Source organism: Equus asinus, chromosome 13, assembly GCF_041296235.1.
Source record: "Equus asinus isolate D_3611 breed Donkey chromosome 13, EquAss-T2T_v2, whole genome shotgun sequence".
Taxonomy (NCBI): Eukaryota; Metazoa; Chordata; class Mammalia; order Perissodactyla; family Equidae; genus Equus; species Equus asinus.
The window spans coordinates 4853479-4868677 of NC_091802.1; the positions used below are offsets into that span (position 1 = coordinate 4853479).

At 40.5% G+C, this 15199-nt stretch overlaps 1 protein-coding gene across 2 annotated transcripts in view; it reads left to right on the forward strand.

Annotated features, from left to right (window-relative positions):
• The window catches only part of FBXW10B (F-box and WD repeat domain containing 10B), a 68018-nt gene that overhangs the window by 10637 nt on the left and 42182 nt on the right, over nucleotides 1-15199 (forward strand). For both annotated transcript variants that reach the window (XM_014864200.3, XM_070482306.1), the window contains exons 7-10: nucleotides 1213-1413; nucleotides 10081-10202; nucleotides 13836-13984; nucleotides 14977-15119. In XM_014864200.3, the coding sequence (XP_014719686.1) occupies nucleotides 1213-1413; nucleotides 10081-10202; nucleotides 13836-13984; nucleotides 14977-15119 (615 nt within the window). The remainder of the gene's footprint in view (nucleotides 1-1212; nucleotides 1414-10080; nucleotides 10203-13835; nucleotides 13985-14976; nucleotides 15120-15199) is intronic.

Below are 15199 nucleotides of genomic sequence, written 5' to 3' on the forward strand. Positions count from 1 at the left end.
TTACAGCCATTCTGACTGGAGTGAGGTGATATCTCATTGTAGTAATGATGTTGAGCATGTTTTCATGTGCCTGTTGGCCATCTGTATATCTTCTTTGGAGAAATCTCTGTTCAGATCTCTTGCCCGTTTTTTAATTGGGTTGTTGGGTTTTTTGTTGTTGAGAAATGATGTTATTTAGGATAATTGCAGTGTGACATCATTTGGATATGCCATAGGAAGACCCTTTAATAGTCAACTTCCTGCTATCCTTTAGGACTTCACTCTTTACTCACAGGGGTTTGTGAAGGTCATCTCTGTTTTCTTTTTGGCCGTGAATCCTGCTAACGGATCACATCTTGACCAGTCAGTAGGGGGAAGACAGAGCACACAGGGAAAGGCAAAGTTGAGTTTTTATGGATAGCATGGTGATAAGTGCTCTTTAGAAGAGATGAGGACTGGTTGAACTCTAGATATGACAAGTGGAATGAGGACCAAAAGATCAAGAATTGCTGTCCATATTTAGAGTGACTGTTAACTGAAAGAATCTCACTTTCCTCTGTGGTCCTCAAGTAATTATAGTGTCCCCTTTCACAATAAAAAATGTCTCAGTTTGGACAATGAACTATTTGGTCATCCTGCTCATATTTTATCTACTTGTTAATAATCTTATGATTGGAAAATTAGTTCAACTCACCCTGTTTTTTTGGACTGCAAGCTCACTGAGGGCAAGGTCTGTATCCTATTCATCTTTGTATTTGCCATGGTACCTGTTAGCACAGGACTTTGAACCTAACATCACTCATAGGATATTGGTTAGGAAAAAAAAAAAAGAACAGAGGGATATGCAGTGGGTATGGGGCTTCCCAACTGTGTTCCTCTGAGGTTTTCCATGAAAAAAGATTTCCATGATCAAATAAATTTGGGAAATCCTGCATACTCTATTCTCTCTCTTGGGGATTTATCAGACATTAGCAGATTTTTTTCTTTATAGTTTTGCCTTTTATCTTTAGGTTTTAAATCTACCTGAAATGGATTTTTGTTATGGTAACAAAATCTGCTTAATGCCACCAGGGCCCGTTAATACTAGGCCTTGCTTTCTGCTACATCCTTGTTGGAAGGCCCTGGATTTTTCACTATACCATTGCTGCAGGTGAAAGCCACCGTGCTAATTGAGTTTCAGGAAGGACACTAACTCTTCTTTCATGGGTCATCCTTTTCCCCCCCGCAACTCAGGTGGGACCGAAGCAGAGTCATTCACTATTCTGGGAGAGATTTGGTAGCTGTGTCATCCAATCGGAAGATCCACCTTCTGGACATCATACAAGTAAAGGAGATGCCCGTTGAGTTCCGAGGCCATGCTGGGAGTATCCACGCCCTCTTCTTGTGTGAGGAGGAAAACTTTCTTCTGAGCGGGAGTTATGACCTGAGCATCCGGTAAGTGGTCCACGGAAGCTGTGGTCCCCTCCCAGGGCCTGCAGTCAGCTTGTGGAAGAAACACTAATGCTTTTTCCTTTTTGTCTTTATTGAAAAGTTATCCTAAATGATACTGACTTCTAGAATAACCCACAACATTTTTTCTTTCTTTTGGCAAGGTAAAAACCAAGAATTTGTCTATTGTTTAAACTTTGAATGAGATAGATTTCTAACAATTCTCAGATCTATTTTCTAGTTGAAGACTATGAATCAGAAAATATCTTTCTTAGAATTCTTAGATGAAGGCGTAATTTATATTTCTTTCTATAGACTCCTTCGGGGGAAAGATTTTTGTGGGTATGAAATATGGTATAGAAGCAAAATAGTGTTTAACGATGCATTTATACATATATTTTTAAACAATGTAATAAACACCCATGTGCTCATTACTCAGGCCGAGAGATAGAGCGTGATCATTCCCCAGATCCCACTGTGTGCCTTTCCCTTATTGCTTCTCCCTTCCTCCCAACCAGAGGTAATGTTATCCTAAATTTTAGACTAATTATTCCCTTGTATTTCTTTATAGATTTCTTTATAGTTTTGCTACCTATTTATGTATCTCCAAACATATTGATTACTTTTGTCCATTTTTTAACTTAACATAAATGGAATTGTATTTTAAAAATTCATCCATAGTTGATTCTTAACACTGAACTATGATTTTGAGATTCATGCCTATGATGTAGGTAGCAGTAATTAATTTATTTTCACTGAGATATTGTATTTTATTGGATGAATATATCATAACTCATTCCTTTATTCTTCTATTGATGAGTATTTGCATTGTGTCTCATTTTTTATCCTTTTGAAAAGTGCTACCATAGATGTTCTTAGATGTGTTTCCTGGCGCCTATGTGCATGAGTTAAAAAAAATTTTATTGAGATATAATTGATATATAATGTATTAGTTTTAGGTGTACAACATACTGGTTTGATGCATGTATGTAGTGCAAAATGATCACCACCATAAGTTTAGTTATATCCATCACCACACGTAGTTACAAATTTTTTTTTCTTGTGATGAGAACTTTTAAGATGTACTCTCTTAGCAGCTTTCAAATATATGACACAATATTGTTGACTATAGTGAGTGAGTTTATTTTAAGGTATATTCTTGGTAGTGGAATTTCTAGGTAGAAGTACTAAACTATTTTCCAAAGTTCTTGTATTAAATTACACTCCCATTGGCAGGGTATGAGAAGATCCATTCTTATACATATGTGTGTGTAAAGAGATTTATTATAAGGAATTGACTCATGTCATTATGCAACCTGGAAAGTCTAAGGTCTGCAGCATGGGTCAGCGGGCTGGCGACCCAGGAGAGCTGAGGGTGAGAGACAGTCTGCAGGCAGTCTGCTGGAGAAGTCTCTCTTGCTAGGGGAAGCTGGTCTTTCTGTTCTATTTATGCCTTCAGCTGATTGGATGAGGCCCACCATGTTATAGAGGGCAACCTGCTCTACTCCAGTTTACCCACTTAAATGTTACCTCATCCAGAAACACTCTCAGGGTTGACACCGAAATTATCCATCACAATGTGTTTTGTAGCCATTTGTGCTTCGTCTTCTCTAAAACTTGTGTTCAGTTTTTCTTTATTTGGCCTATTTTTCTGTTGGTTTATTTATCCTTTTCTTATTGATTCATAGGAGTTCTTTATACTTTCTGGATTCTAATTCTCTGTTTATTTTTGTACTGCAAATTTCTTCTTTGATTTTCAGACTCATCTTTTCACTGTCTGTGGTGTCCTTTGATGAACAGAAATCTTTAACTTTACTGTAGTAGATTTTGTTGATTTGGCATGTTTAAGAAATCCTTCCCTACCTTAAGGGGCATTCTCCCTGGTGTCTTTTTTAAAGTTTTTTTTTTTTTTTTAAATAATAGCTTTGCCTTTCATTTTAGGTCTTAAATCTACCTGAAACTGATTTTTGTTGCATATTGGTAAGGGGTCCAATTCCTTTATTTTTTTCTCTCCGCATTTGGATATCCAATCACCTAAGTACCATTTATGGAAAAGAATGTCCTTTCTGCCATCAGTCTGTACCACGTGCCTTGTCATAAGACAAGTGTCCATATATTTCTATTTCTGGACTCACTATTCTATTTCATTATCTGTTTGACTATCATTGGCCAATACCACACCGTCTTAATTACTTTTTTTGAGTCTTTGTGTCCGGTAGGGCAAGTCTTCCCATCTCATTCTTCCTCAGAAGAAGGAGTTCAGCTTCTTTTAGCTACTCTTGGACTTCTGCACTTCCACCTGAATCTTTTTGGGGGTTTTGGAGGAGGAGGTTTCTTTTCATTCTTTCTCGGATCTCACGTGCAGAGGATTGAGTTGATTATGCTTCTCTGTTCATGTCATATTATTACTATTGGTTTGTACAAGGCTCCATTCCTGTTTTATTTATTTTTTCATTCTTTTTTCTCTCTATTCTTCATTCCTATTCTCTTCCCCCAAGGGCTACCATCTAATTTTTTTTTTTTTGAGGAAGATTAGCCCTGAGCTAACATCTGCCACCAATCCTCCTGTTTTTGCTGAGGAAGACTGGCCCTGAGCTCACATCCATGCCCATCTTCCTCTATTTTATGTGGAATGCCTGCCACAGCGTGGCTTGACAAGTGGTGCATAGGTCCGCACCCAGGATCCGAACCAGGGAACCCCAGGCTGCCAAAGCGAAATATGTGCACTTAACCACTACACCACCAGGCTGGCCCCTTTTTTTGTGTGAGTGGAAGATTGGCCCTGAGCTAACATTTGTTGCCCATCTTCCTCTTTTTGCTTGAGGAAGATTGTCACTAAGCTAACATCTATGCCAATCTTCCTCTATTTTGTGTGTGGAATGTCACCACAGCATGGCTGGATGAGTGGTGTGTAAGCCCACGCCTGGGATCCAAACCTGCAAAGCCCGGACTGCTGAAGCAGAGTGTGCGAACTCAACCACTATGCCACTGGGCTGGCCCCCATCTAATCTTTCTTAATGTGTATCTTTTTATTTATATGTATTCTTTTAAAACCAATTGATATATTTTGATATGTTTTATACATGTGTTTATCATTCTCATCCATGGTATTATTTTAAACTTCTCTTGGTTTCTAACTTTTGCACCTTACCCTATATTTCAAAGATTCATCCATGTTACCATCTAGTCAGTTGTTTTTAACTGTTGTGTGGTACTCTAAGGTCCGCATATACATTTTACCTACTTGCTGTCTCAGTGATGGACACTACTTTGCCTCCAAATAATGCTGCCTTGAGTATCTTTGTCCCTTCTCGGACATTGTGAGATTTCTTAGGGATATATACCCAGGAGTGGACTTGCTGAGACAGAGGGTAGGCAGTTCTTAATTTGACTAAGAAGTACCAGATTGAAGTCCAGAATGACTGTATGGGTCTACACTCTTACCAGTAGTGACCCTGTATCTCTATTTTCCTACCAATATAAGGCATTGCCCAGCTTTCAAGTTTTTGCTAGGTGGATACATGTATGTACAACCATTTCCATTTATGTTACTGTGGTTACTAGCAAGTTTGTTTATTAACTTTTGGGGTGTAGTGGAGGAAGACAGTTCCTCTACCCTCTAGGTCCTTCTAGCTGTCATAAGATTAAATTGGCATGAGACAGAATAACAGGAGAAAATCTAACAAAGCTTTATAGCATGTATAACATGGGAGAAACCCAGGAAAGCTGACTAACTCGCCAGAATGGCTGAGGTTTCCACCTTAAATACCATCTTCAGCTAAAGACAAAGGAGAGTGCTGGGGGTGAGGGGAGTCAGTTATGGGAGATTACCAGAAAAAGCACAGTAAACAAGAGTAAGGTTTTTATGCAGATTTAAGTCCTTGCCTTCTGTGTTGGTAAGAGTTTGTAGAGGTAAGGTCATCCCCGCCTCTTCCTGGTACAGAGAGGGAGACACCTTTACAGAAGGAGATTTCCCTTGCAAATGTAAATGTCTCTTACAAAGGGTAACTTCTACTTGTTTTTCAGAGCTTCTCCCCTGTCTGCAGTTTCTTAAAAGTAACCAGCCCAAAATAATCCTCATGCCAAAGGGACACATCTCGAGGTGGCAAATTCTGCTCCCCTACCAGGGCTTCCTCTTTTGTGAATTGCCTGATTATGTCCTTTGCTCATTTTTCTATTTGGATTACTCTAATTTTCTTATTAATTTGCACTTCCATGTATTTTCTTCTATATTAGTCCCTTGTCAGTTTTAAAATTGCAAGTGTCATCTCCTATTCTTTCACCAATCTATTAACTTTGTTCATCGTGTCCTTTGTTGAAAAAAAATTCTTGATATTGATGTAATAAAATGTATCAGTTTATCAGTTTTTGGGGGCCTTCGTGTCTGATTCTTCCTACCTCCAGGTCACAAAGATATTTTTGAATATTTTCTTCTGTTAATTTTATAGTTTTACCTTTTGCATTTTGTTCTTTAACCTATTTGCAGTCCAACTTTGTATGTGGTATTAGGAAGAGTTTCCATTTTATTTATTTATTTTTAAGTAAAGTGAGCAGTTTCCCCCACAGCAACTACTAAATAACCTATTTCCCCCATTGATTTGTGGTGTCATCTTTATAACATGGTAATTTCCTCATATATATATGAGAGTGTCTCTGTGAGCTTGTTTTTTCTGTTCTTGCATCAAAACAAAACTATCTTTTTTTTTTTTAAGAAAAAGACAATTTTTATTGAACAGTTTTTGGTTCACAGCAAAATTAAGAGGAAGGTACCAAGATTTCCCATATACTCCCTGCCCCCACACATGTGCAGCCTCCCCATTATCGACATCCCTCACCAGACTGGGACATTTGTTACAACTGATAAATCTATATTGACACATCATAACCACCCAAAGTCCACAGCTTACCTTAGGGTTCACTCTTGGTGTGGTACATTCTATGAATTTGAACAAATGTATAATGACATGTATCCATCATTATAGTATCATATGGAATATTTTCACTGCCCTAAAAAAATACTCTGTGCTGTGCCTATTCATCGTTCCCTCTTATCCTAACATCTAGCAACCGCTGATCTTTTTACTGTTTGCATAGTTTTACTTTTTCCTGAATGTCATATAGTTGGACTCATACAGTGTGTAGCCTTTTCAGACTGGCTTCTTTCACTGAGTAATATGCATTTAAGTTCCTCCACGTCTTTTCATGGCTTGATAGCTCATTTCTTTTTCATACTGAATAATACTCCATGTTCTGGATGTACACATTCATTTCCTGAAGGACGTCTTGGTTGCTTCCAAGTTTTGGTGATTATGAATAAAGCTGCTATAAACATCTGTTTGCCAGATTTTTTGTGGACATAGTTTTCAGCTCCTTTGGGTAAATACTGAGGAGCACTGTTGCTGGATCATATGGTAAAAGTATGTTTAGTCTTGTAAGAAACCACCAAACTGTCTTCCAGTCTGGCTGTAGCATTTTGTGTCCCCACCAGCCATGAATGAGAGTACCTGTTGCTCCCCATCCTCACCAGCATTTGGTGCTGTCGGTCTTCTGGATTTTGGCTCCTCTAATAGGTGTGTAGTAATAGCTCATTGTTGTTTAACTTGAGTTTCCCTGATGATCTTTTCATATGTTTATTTTCCATCTGCATATCTTCTTTGGAGAGGTGTCTGTTAAGATCTTTGGTCCATTTTTGAATTGGGTTGTTTGTTTTCTTATTGTGGAGTTTTAAAGGTTCATGGTATAATTTGGGTAGTAGTCCTTTACCAGATGTGTCTTTTGTAAATATTTTCTTCCAGTCTGTGCCTTGTCTTCTCATTTTCTTGACATTGTCTTTTGCAGACCAGACAGTTTTTATTTTAATGAAGTCCAACCTATCAATGATTTCTTTCATGGATCATACGTTTGGTACCATATCTAAAAAGTCATTGCCACATGCTGCACTTTGGCAGCCAGGGTTTGGTTCCTGGGTGTGGAACCACACCACTTGTCTGTCAGTAGCCATGCTGTGGCAGTGGCTCACATAGAAAAACCAGAAGGACTTAAAACTAAAATATACAACTATGTACTGGGGCTTTGGGGAGGGGAAAAAAAAGAGAGGAAGATTGGTAACAGATGTTAGCTCAGGGTGAATCTTTCTCAGGAAAAAAAAAGAATATATGTATATATAAATATATATTAAAATATATATAAAATAAAAAGTCATTGCCATATCCAAGGTCATCTAGTTTTCTCCTACGTTATCTTCTAGGAGTTGTATAGTTTTGTGTTTTACATTTAAGTCTGTGATCCATTTTGAGTTAATTTTTGTTAAACACATAAGGTCTGTGTCTAAATTCATTTTTTTGCATGTAGATGTCCAGTTATTCCAGCTCCATTTGTTGAAAAGACTAGCTTTGCTCCATTGTGTTGCCTTTGCAATCAGTTGACGTCACTTATGTGCATCTATTTCTGGGCTCTCTATTCTGTTCCATTCATCTATTTGTCTATTTTTTCACCAGTATCACACCATGTTGATTACTGTAGCTTTATAGTAAGTCTTGAAGTTGGGTAGTGTCAGTCCTCCAATTTGCCCCCCTCCTTCAATATAATTGTGTTGGTGACTCTGGGTCTTATGACTCTCCATATAAACTTTAGAATAAGTTTGTCAATGTCTACAAAATAACTTTCTGGGATTTTGATTGGGACTACCCTGTTTTTAAAATTATTTTCAATTTGTTTTGTTTTTAGCTATGCATTTGGAGAATGTTTTAATATATGATGGTAGGGCAACTTCTACTCTTCATTTTCCTTTTTTATGTAACTTAGCTATGGTATATTTTTTTGAGTTTTTAGTTTATTGGCTTTAAAAAAATCTAACTAGACTTTTGACAGGGGTTACATTGAATTTATACAATAATTTGGGCAACACGTTCATTTCTTTTTTCTTTTTTAGAGCTGGAAAATTTTCTTTATAAAAGTCTTGTGTATTCTTATTTAATAGCTACAAACTTTATAATTTTATTGCTATTGTAAATGATATCTTATTTTCATCTATATTTTCATACTGGTTATTGCTGGTATAGAGAAATGGTATTGATTTTTGTAGGTTGATCTTGTATCCAGCAACCTTGCTAACCTCTCTTATTAGTTCTAAAAGTATGTGTGTTGATTTGGTTTTTCTATGTAGACGATCTTGCCAACCGGAAATAATGCCAATATATCATCTTCTTTTCTAAGACTTACACTCCCTTTTCTTTCCTTTCATTCCGGCTTTGCCTGGGCCTTCCGGTTAAGTGGTCCCAGTAAGACGGGTGTCTTTCTCTTGTTCCTCTTTTCGAAGGGAGTGTCCATCTACAGCTTCTCCATTAAGCATAATGATGCTGTCATGACTTTGGTTTATAAGTTTACTAAGTCAAGGAGATTCCTTCTATTCCTATTTTTCTAAAAGTTTTTATCAAATAAGTTTTCTGCATAAATTAAGAAAAACCACCTAGACACATGGTTGGCCCTGTTTCTAGAAACAGAAATTCAAAACATGCTTTTTTCAGATGACTGGGACATCTTTAAATGCACTGTGAATGCACAGTAGGCTCTAACAAACAGGTAAGGCTGTAGGACCTTTGGGAATATTAGAAGCAAAAGCTTAACACATCCAAAGAAAAACAAAAGAAACATTTATTAATTGTTTATGTGCCAAGTCTCATAATAACTCTGTGAGGAAAGTTCCATTTTTATCCCCAATTTACAGATAAGGAAACTGAGGGACAAAGTGCTTCAGTAACTTATCCAAAATCCCACAGCTAGTAAGTGATGGACTTGGGATCAGACCTCAGGCAGCCTGGCTCTAGAGCCCACTATCTTAACAGTACCCCTCGCCCGGTCACAAAAGCAATCTGGCTGAAGTGGAAGTCTGTATCTGTGATAGCTGAGGGACCTCAGGCAAGTTTGCTTGTTAAAAAACAGTGTAACTCCTACATATTTCCATATATCTCTTAGCTATGCTTTCGATATATGCATGAAATATTTTGGATTTAAGTGGCTGTGGTAAATTGTTTTGTTGTTCTGGTTTGAAGGTCAGCTCTACCACTAAATCAGTGCCATGGATTCTGAGCCTGGTGATCATTCCAGGGACCCATCCACCAACTAACATTTACCAAGCATTTTCCACTGTTCTAATGTTACATGCAGTAATGCAGAGTTCCTCAACCTCAGCACTATTGACATTTGGGGCTAGAAAATTCTTCACGTGGGGGCTGTGCTGTGCCTTGTAGGATGTTTAGCAGTATCCTTGGACTGTATGCGCTAGAAACCAGTAGCACCTCCCTCCCCACTTGTGACAACCAAAAATGTCTCCAGACGTTGTCAAATGTCCCCTGGGGTTGAAATCACCCCTGGTTGACGATCACTGCATTAGTGTCTTTAATTCTTCACAAAAACCCTATGAAGTAAGTACTATTTTTATCATTTCCATTTTATCAATGAGAAAATGAAATTTACACAGAAATTAAGTGGCTTTCCCTAAGTTACACCTAATTGGTGCTGCAACTGGGCTTCGATTCCAGGCCTCTGAATCCAAGCTTAACCGTGAAAGTCTTCTGCCTTCCAGTGACCTATTGCTCTAAAGAAACTCTATACAGTGTGATCCCTTGACCTTCAGAAAATCTCAAAAAATCCTTTTTGGCTTGCTTCCTGCAGATACTGGGATCTGAAAAGTGGGGCTTGCCTACGAATCTTCAATGGTCACCAGGGGACAATCACTTGCATAGATTTATATAAGAACAGGCTCGTATCTGGAGCAAGAGATTGCCAGGTGAAAGGTGAGGAAGAAATGCCTTAAACTTTTTAAGAAGTTTCCCCAAATCCGTGGGTTGCCGAAATACTTGTTTTACTTATTTCTATAGGCAGTCATTTATTCTTTTATTCATCCTTCCATCCGTTATATCTATTGATCCATTCAATCAACAACTATTTGCTGAAAACCTACATTATGCTAGACACTATGCTAGATGCTAAAGAAAAAAAATGAATATGATATGGACCTTTTGAGGTGGCTTTTTATATTTTCAAGAGTCTTGTAGTCTCCTAATGGAGATAGATACATGATGGGGGATCTAATAAATATGTGAAAGAGAACAGCTGCCATTTATTGAATACTAAGTTGGTAACAGGCACTGTGATAGGTGCTTTGCATATAGTGTCTTATTTAACCCTGACAAGAACCCTATGGGGTTTGACGCAGATGAAGAATCTAAAACCCAAAGAGAAAAACAGCTTGCCCAAGATCAAAGCTGCTAAGTGTTAGAGTGGGGATTTGAACCCAGGGCTGTCTGGCTCTAAATCACATGCTCCTGACCAACATGTGCAATTCTAAGGGACTGTAGAAATAAGAGTAAAAGGGAAAGTACCACAGATAGGATGCTATTTGAGTGTGGTCTTGAGGATGAGTAGTTCTACAGGCAAAGGGAGACGGTAGGGCATTCCAGGCAGATGCAACAGCACAGGCAACTTCATAGATGGTTGAAGAAAACGGTGTATTCAGGGAATTTCCCATAGCTAGGTGTGGCTGGACTGCAGTGTGTGGTGTTGAAGATAAGGCTGGTGAACTTGTTTGGGGCCAGATTATCCAGGGCCTTCTGCATCACAGGAGGAAGTTGAACTTTATCCATAGGACTTGGGAAGTTGTAAATGCATTTTAAGCTGAAGAGTCACATGATCAAATGTGGGTATTTGAGGAAGATAGCTCTAGTGACAGTGTGGAAGAAGGATGTGGAAAGAGGTGACTGTGTGGAGACAGGGGACAAGTTAAGACCGTAGAGAATTGCTGTGGTGTCTTCTGAATATCTGAGAATAGGCAAGTGTGAAGAAACTCAAATGGGCATGAGTTTACATGAGCTGACCCAGACTGAAGGGAGATTTCTAGAGGGAGAATTGGCAGGACTTCATCACCAATTGGATTTGAAAAGTGAGAAAGATAGAAGGGCAGATGATGAGGCCAGACTTCTTAACTCAGGCCAATGGGTATATGGGGAACTGCCATTAATGGAAATAGCGATTACAGGGTAAGAGGAGGGTAGGGTGAGGAACGGAGGAGGAGATGATGGCTTTAATTTTGGACACACTGAGTGTGGTAGGCAGAATAATGGCCAACCAAAGATAATAATCACGTGATAATCCCTGGAAACTGTGACTATGTTATCTTGTGTGACAAAGGGACTTTGCAGATGTGATTAAGTTCAGGACCTTAAAATGGGGAGATTATCCTGGGTTATCAGCGTGGGCCCATGGGTGATTACATGGATCCTTAAAAACAGAAAAACTTTCTTGTCTGTGATCAAAGGGAGAGGTGATTATGGAAGAATGGTCAGAGAGATGTGACGTTGCTGGCTTTGGAGATGGAGGAAGGGGGTCATGAGGCAAGGAATGTGGGTGACTCCTAGAAGGTAGAAAAGGCAATGAAATGGATTCCTCCCACAACCTCCATAAAGGAACATAGCCCTGCTAACAACTTGATTTCAGCCTTGTGGGGTCATGTTGAAGTTGTGTAAGATAATACATTTTTGTTGTTTTCAGCCACTAAGCTTGTGGTAATTTGTTACAGCAGCAATAGAAAGCTCATACATTGAGTATGGGATTCCTGAGGATGTCCAGGTGAGGACTGCAGCAGGCAGATGCATGTGTGGCTGTATCGTTCTGGGGCTCCAGATATGTTGATTTGGTGGTTATCAATTATAACGAAAGGTGGAAGCCCCCAGAGTGGATGAGATTTCCCCTGCAAAGCTTGAGGAAAAGAGGAGAAGCAAGAGACCCGGGAAACCACAGCACGTTAGAGGCAGGTGGAGGAAAAAGATGTGGGAAATGGACAATGGAGTGGTCCATCACAAACACTCAGACCTGCTTAAGAAATCTTACTCCCTCTCTCTTCACCCTCCTCGACCTGATCCAAGTGTCATTGCTGTGACAGCTTTGAGGAGTGGAGCAGAAAGGATGAAAAGATGAGGCTTTGAAGATGGAAGGGCAGACGAGCCCTCTAACCCAGCTGAGAGAGTCTTGTGGGGCCACTGGCAGGCTGGAACTAGGGCGAGGGGAGTTAGGCCCTCACCTCATGTGTAGAATTTCAGGGAACACCAAAAACTCAATAATCAAGGTATGCCTTTTAATGCAATATTTGAAAAGTCAAAATTAATCCACAAAATATACAATGAAAAAAGATCTCTCATTTTACCCTAATCCTGGCTGCAGCTACCAGGCTGCCTGCTTCCCTTGGCCTCTTCCCATGTGCCTGGGTTACCAAGATACAACAGAAAAGGAGACAATTAGAGACCTGAAAGTTAACCCCTAAATTTTGAAATCCTTTATACCAGGGTAACTTACCAATGAGTCTTTTAATTTACCTTTCAATTTTTCCACTTCTAATTTGACAAAAGGGCCAATATATGTGTATAAAAAATAAGTGAAGAAAAGCATACTTACGTAGTTAGAATTAACCAACGTAAATGGTTGAGAGCATGGCCTCTGGATCCAGACTCCCTGTTTTCGGATCCCAGCTGAATCCGTTCACCACCTGTGTGATTTTGAGCAGGTTGCTGAACCTCCCCATGCCTTGGTTTCCTCATCTGTGTAGTGGGGAATAATAAAAGTACCTGTCTTGTGAAGATGAGTTACTGTATGTCAAGCACTTCGAATGGTGCCTGGCTCACTGTTAGTGCCATGTAAGTACCAGCTGTGGTTACTGTTTTGTCTTAGGTTACACATTCAGTTGTCTGAGAAGGAAGGTACTTTGAGGGCTGATGAAGCTGACTTGAATGTTCTCATCTCTGAATTTGTGGTGCCCCTTTCTGTTTCCCCCTTTAAGCTCTGTTCTCTCACCCACCCATCTACTCTCATATCCGCCCAACACTTACAGTACGCTAGGCAGTTGCTCAAGCACTATCTAGCAGAAGCAGCATGAAACCTGCCTCCGTCTGTGACAACCTCTCAATTAGTAAAATCCAAAAATCAGATTCAGAAATATTTAAAAATGTAAATGACAATAGACAGCTTTCTTTTCTTTGGGGGCAAAAAGTTGTGGGTCAGGAAAATAGCATCTGGGAGAAATGACAACGTTAAACATATGCCACGATTTTCCTGAAATCTATTCGATAGCAAGCATTTTTCAGGCTTGTGGAGGAGGCATATTGGAGATGAGTTGTCCAGCAGTTGGACTCCAAGGCTAAGTTCCAAGGTCAGAGCCAAGGTGTATGCATTGCTGGCCCTCCCAAGGGCCTATGATCAGGGAGTTCTGTGTTGCAGGTACATGGAGCTGTTGGTGAGCCTGTAGGGGTGCTGGGCCAGGCCAAGGCCTTCTGGGGTCTGACTTGATGAGGGAGCTTGGCTAGTCTTAGCTTCTGTGATGGGGTGTGGAACTCCACTGTCAGCTCCTTCATCCCCTGTCCTCTTCCTCTCCCTTTCAGAGTGGGATGTAGAGACAGGGAAATGCCTAAAGACATTTAAACACAAAGACCCCATCTTGGCCATCAAGATCAATGACACCTACATCGTGAGCAGCTGTGAGCGAGGGGTAGTCAAAGTGTGGCATGCTGTCACTGCCCAGCCGATAAAGGTGAGAAGGTGGTAGGCTATGGGGGGAATGGGGCACTGGTGGTGACGAATTGGAGGAGACTGATGGTCTCCCCCCAGGTAGCTACCTAGACCACCCTAGAGCAATCGAGTTACAGTCACCAAAAGGGTGGTCCTGAAGACCTGAAGGGGAAGGACCCCCCAAAAAAGGACCCTCCTGAGTCAGTGGTGGGTCAGGGCCCATGTGAGTCACATTGTCACGGGGGTGGTGGCAGAAGGCTGCATTCTGACTCTGCACATATTTGTGCTCAGGGTCTTTCAACAGCAGCATAGGCAATGTACCTTTTCCTCTTCCGGAATATTCTACCCTGATTCTGGCATGGGGTAAGGGAATGAACAAAGCCACAGTTGTTTTTCTTCTCACTCTCTGATAAGAAGGGCACATTGGCTGTCTTGAAAGTGATTGAATGTTCACATACACAAAATATTGCTGGATTTGAAACCCCCTGGCCTTGTGGGTGGTGGTGAGATATCATTTGTACCAGGAACACAGGATCACACTGAAAAGCTGCTGGCCTGGCTAGTGGATTTTTTTCTCACCAGTCTTGTTGTCACTATGGTCTAACCGGCAGTGGCAGGCACTGGGATGTCCCAGGTGCCCTCTGGGTCCTGGCAAGGAGCTGGGCATGGAATATCTGACCCTTCGCCTTCTGCCAGCAGAGGATGGTAAATTCTGTCTCCTCTGGTACTCCAGGAAGATAGGCCTGCCCTGGCCATGGACCCACCAGGAGCAAAGTCTCTCCCTGATCACACTCCTCCTTAACTTGGGAGAGAGCTCTGGAGAGAGGGAGGCGTGAACTTCACTGGCCTTCTTAGAGCAAAAGTATAGTCAGCTCAGATAAATACCAAGTGAGTGTAGTCATGGACTGAGGGATGGCTTTGGCATTCATCTAAAGAAGCCTCCAGCATTGGCCCTTGGAGGAGTCAAAATCTGAGTTGAAGACAGGCTGAAATCAAACGCATCTTTTCTTGCAGACTCTCAATGGCCATGAGGGAGCTGTGAAATGTCTCTTCTTTGACGACTGGCATCTCCTCTCGGGAAGTACTGATGGCCTGGTCATGGCCTGGAGCATGGTGGGAAAATATGAGCGATGCCTCATGGCCTTCAAACATCCAAAGTAGGTACCAGGAAAGCCCTGACTAACCAATCTCCTTTTCCTGTCAGAGCCTAGACTTTGATTTTTGGCAAATCAATCCT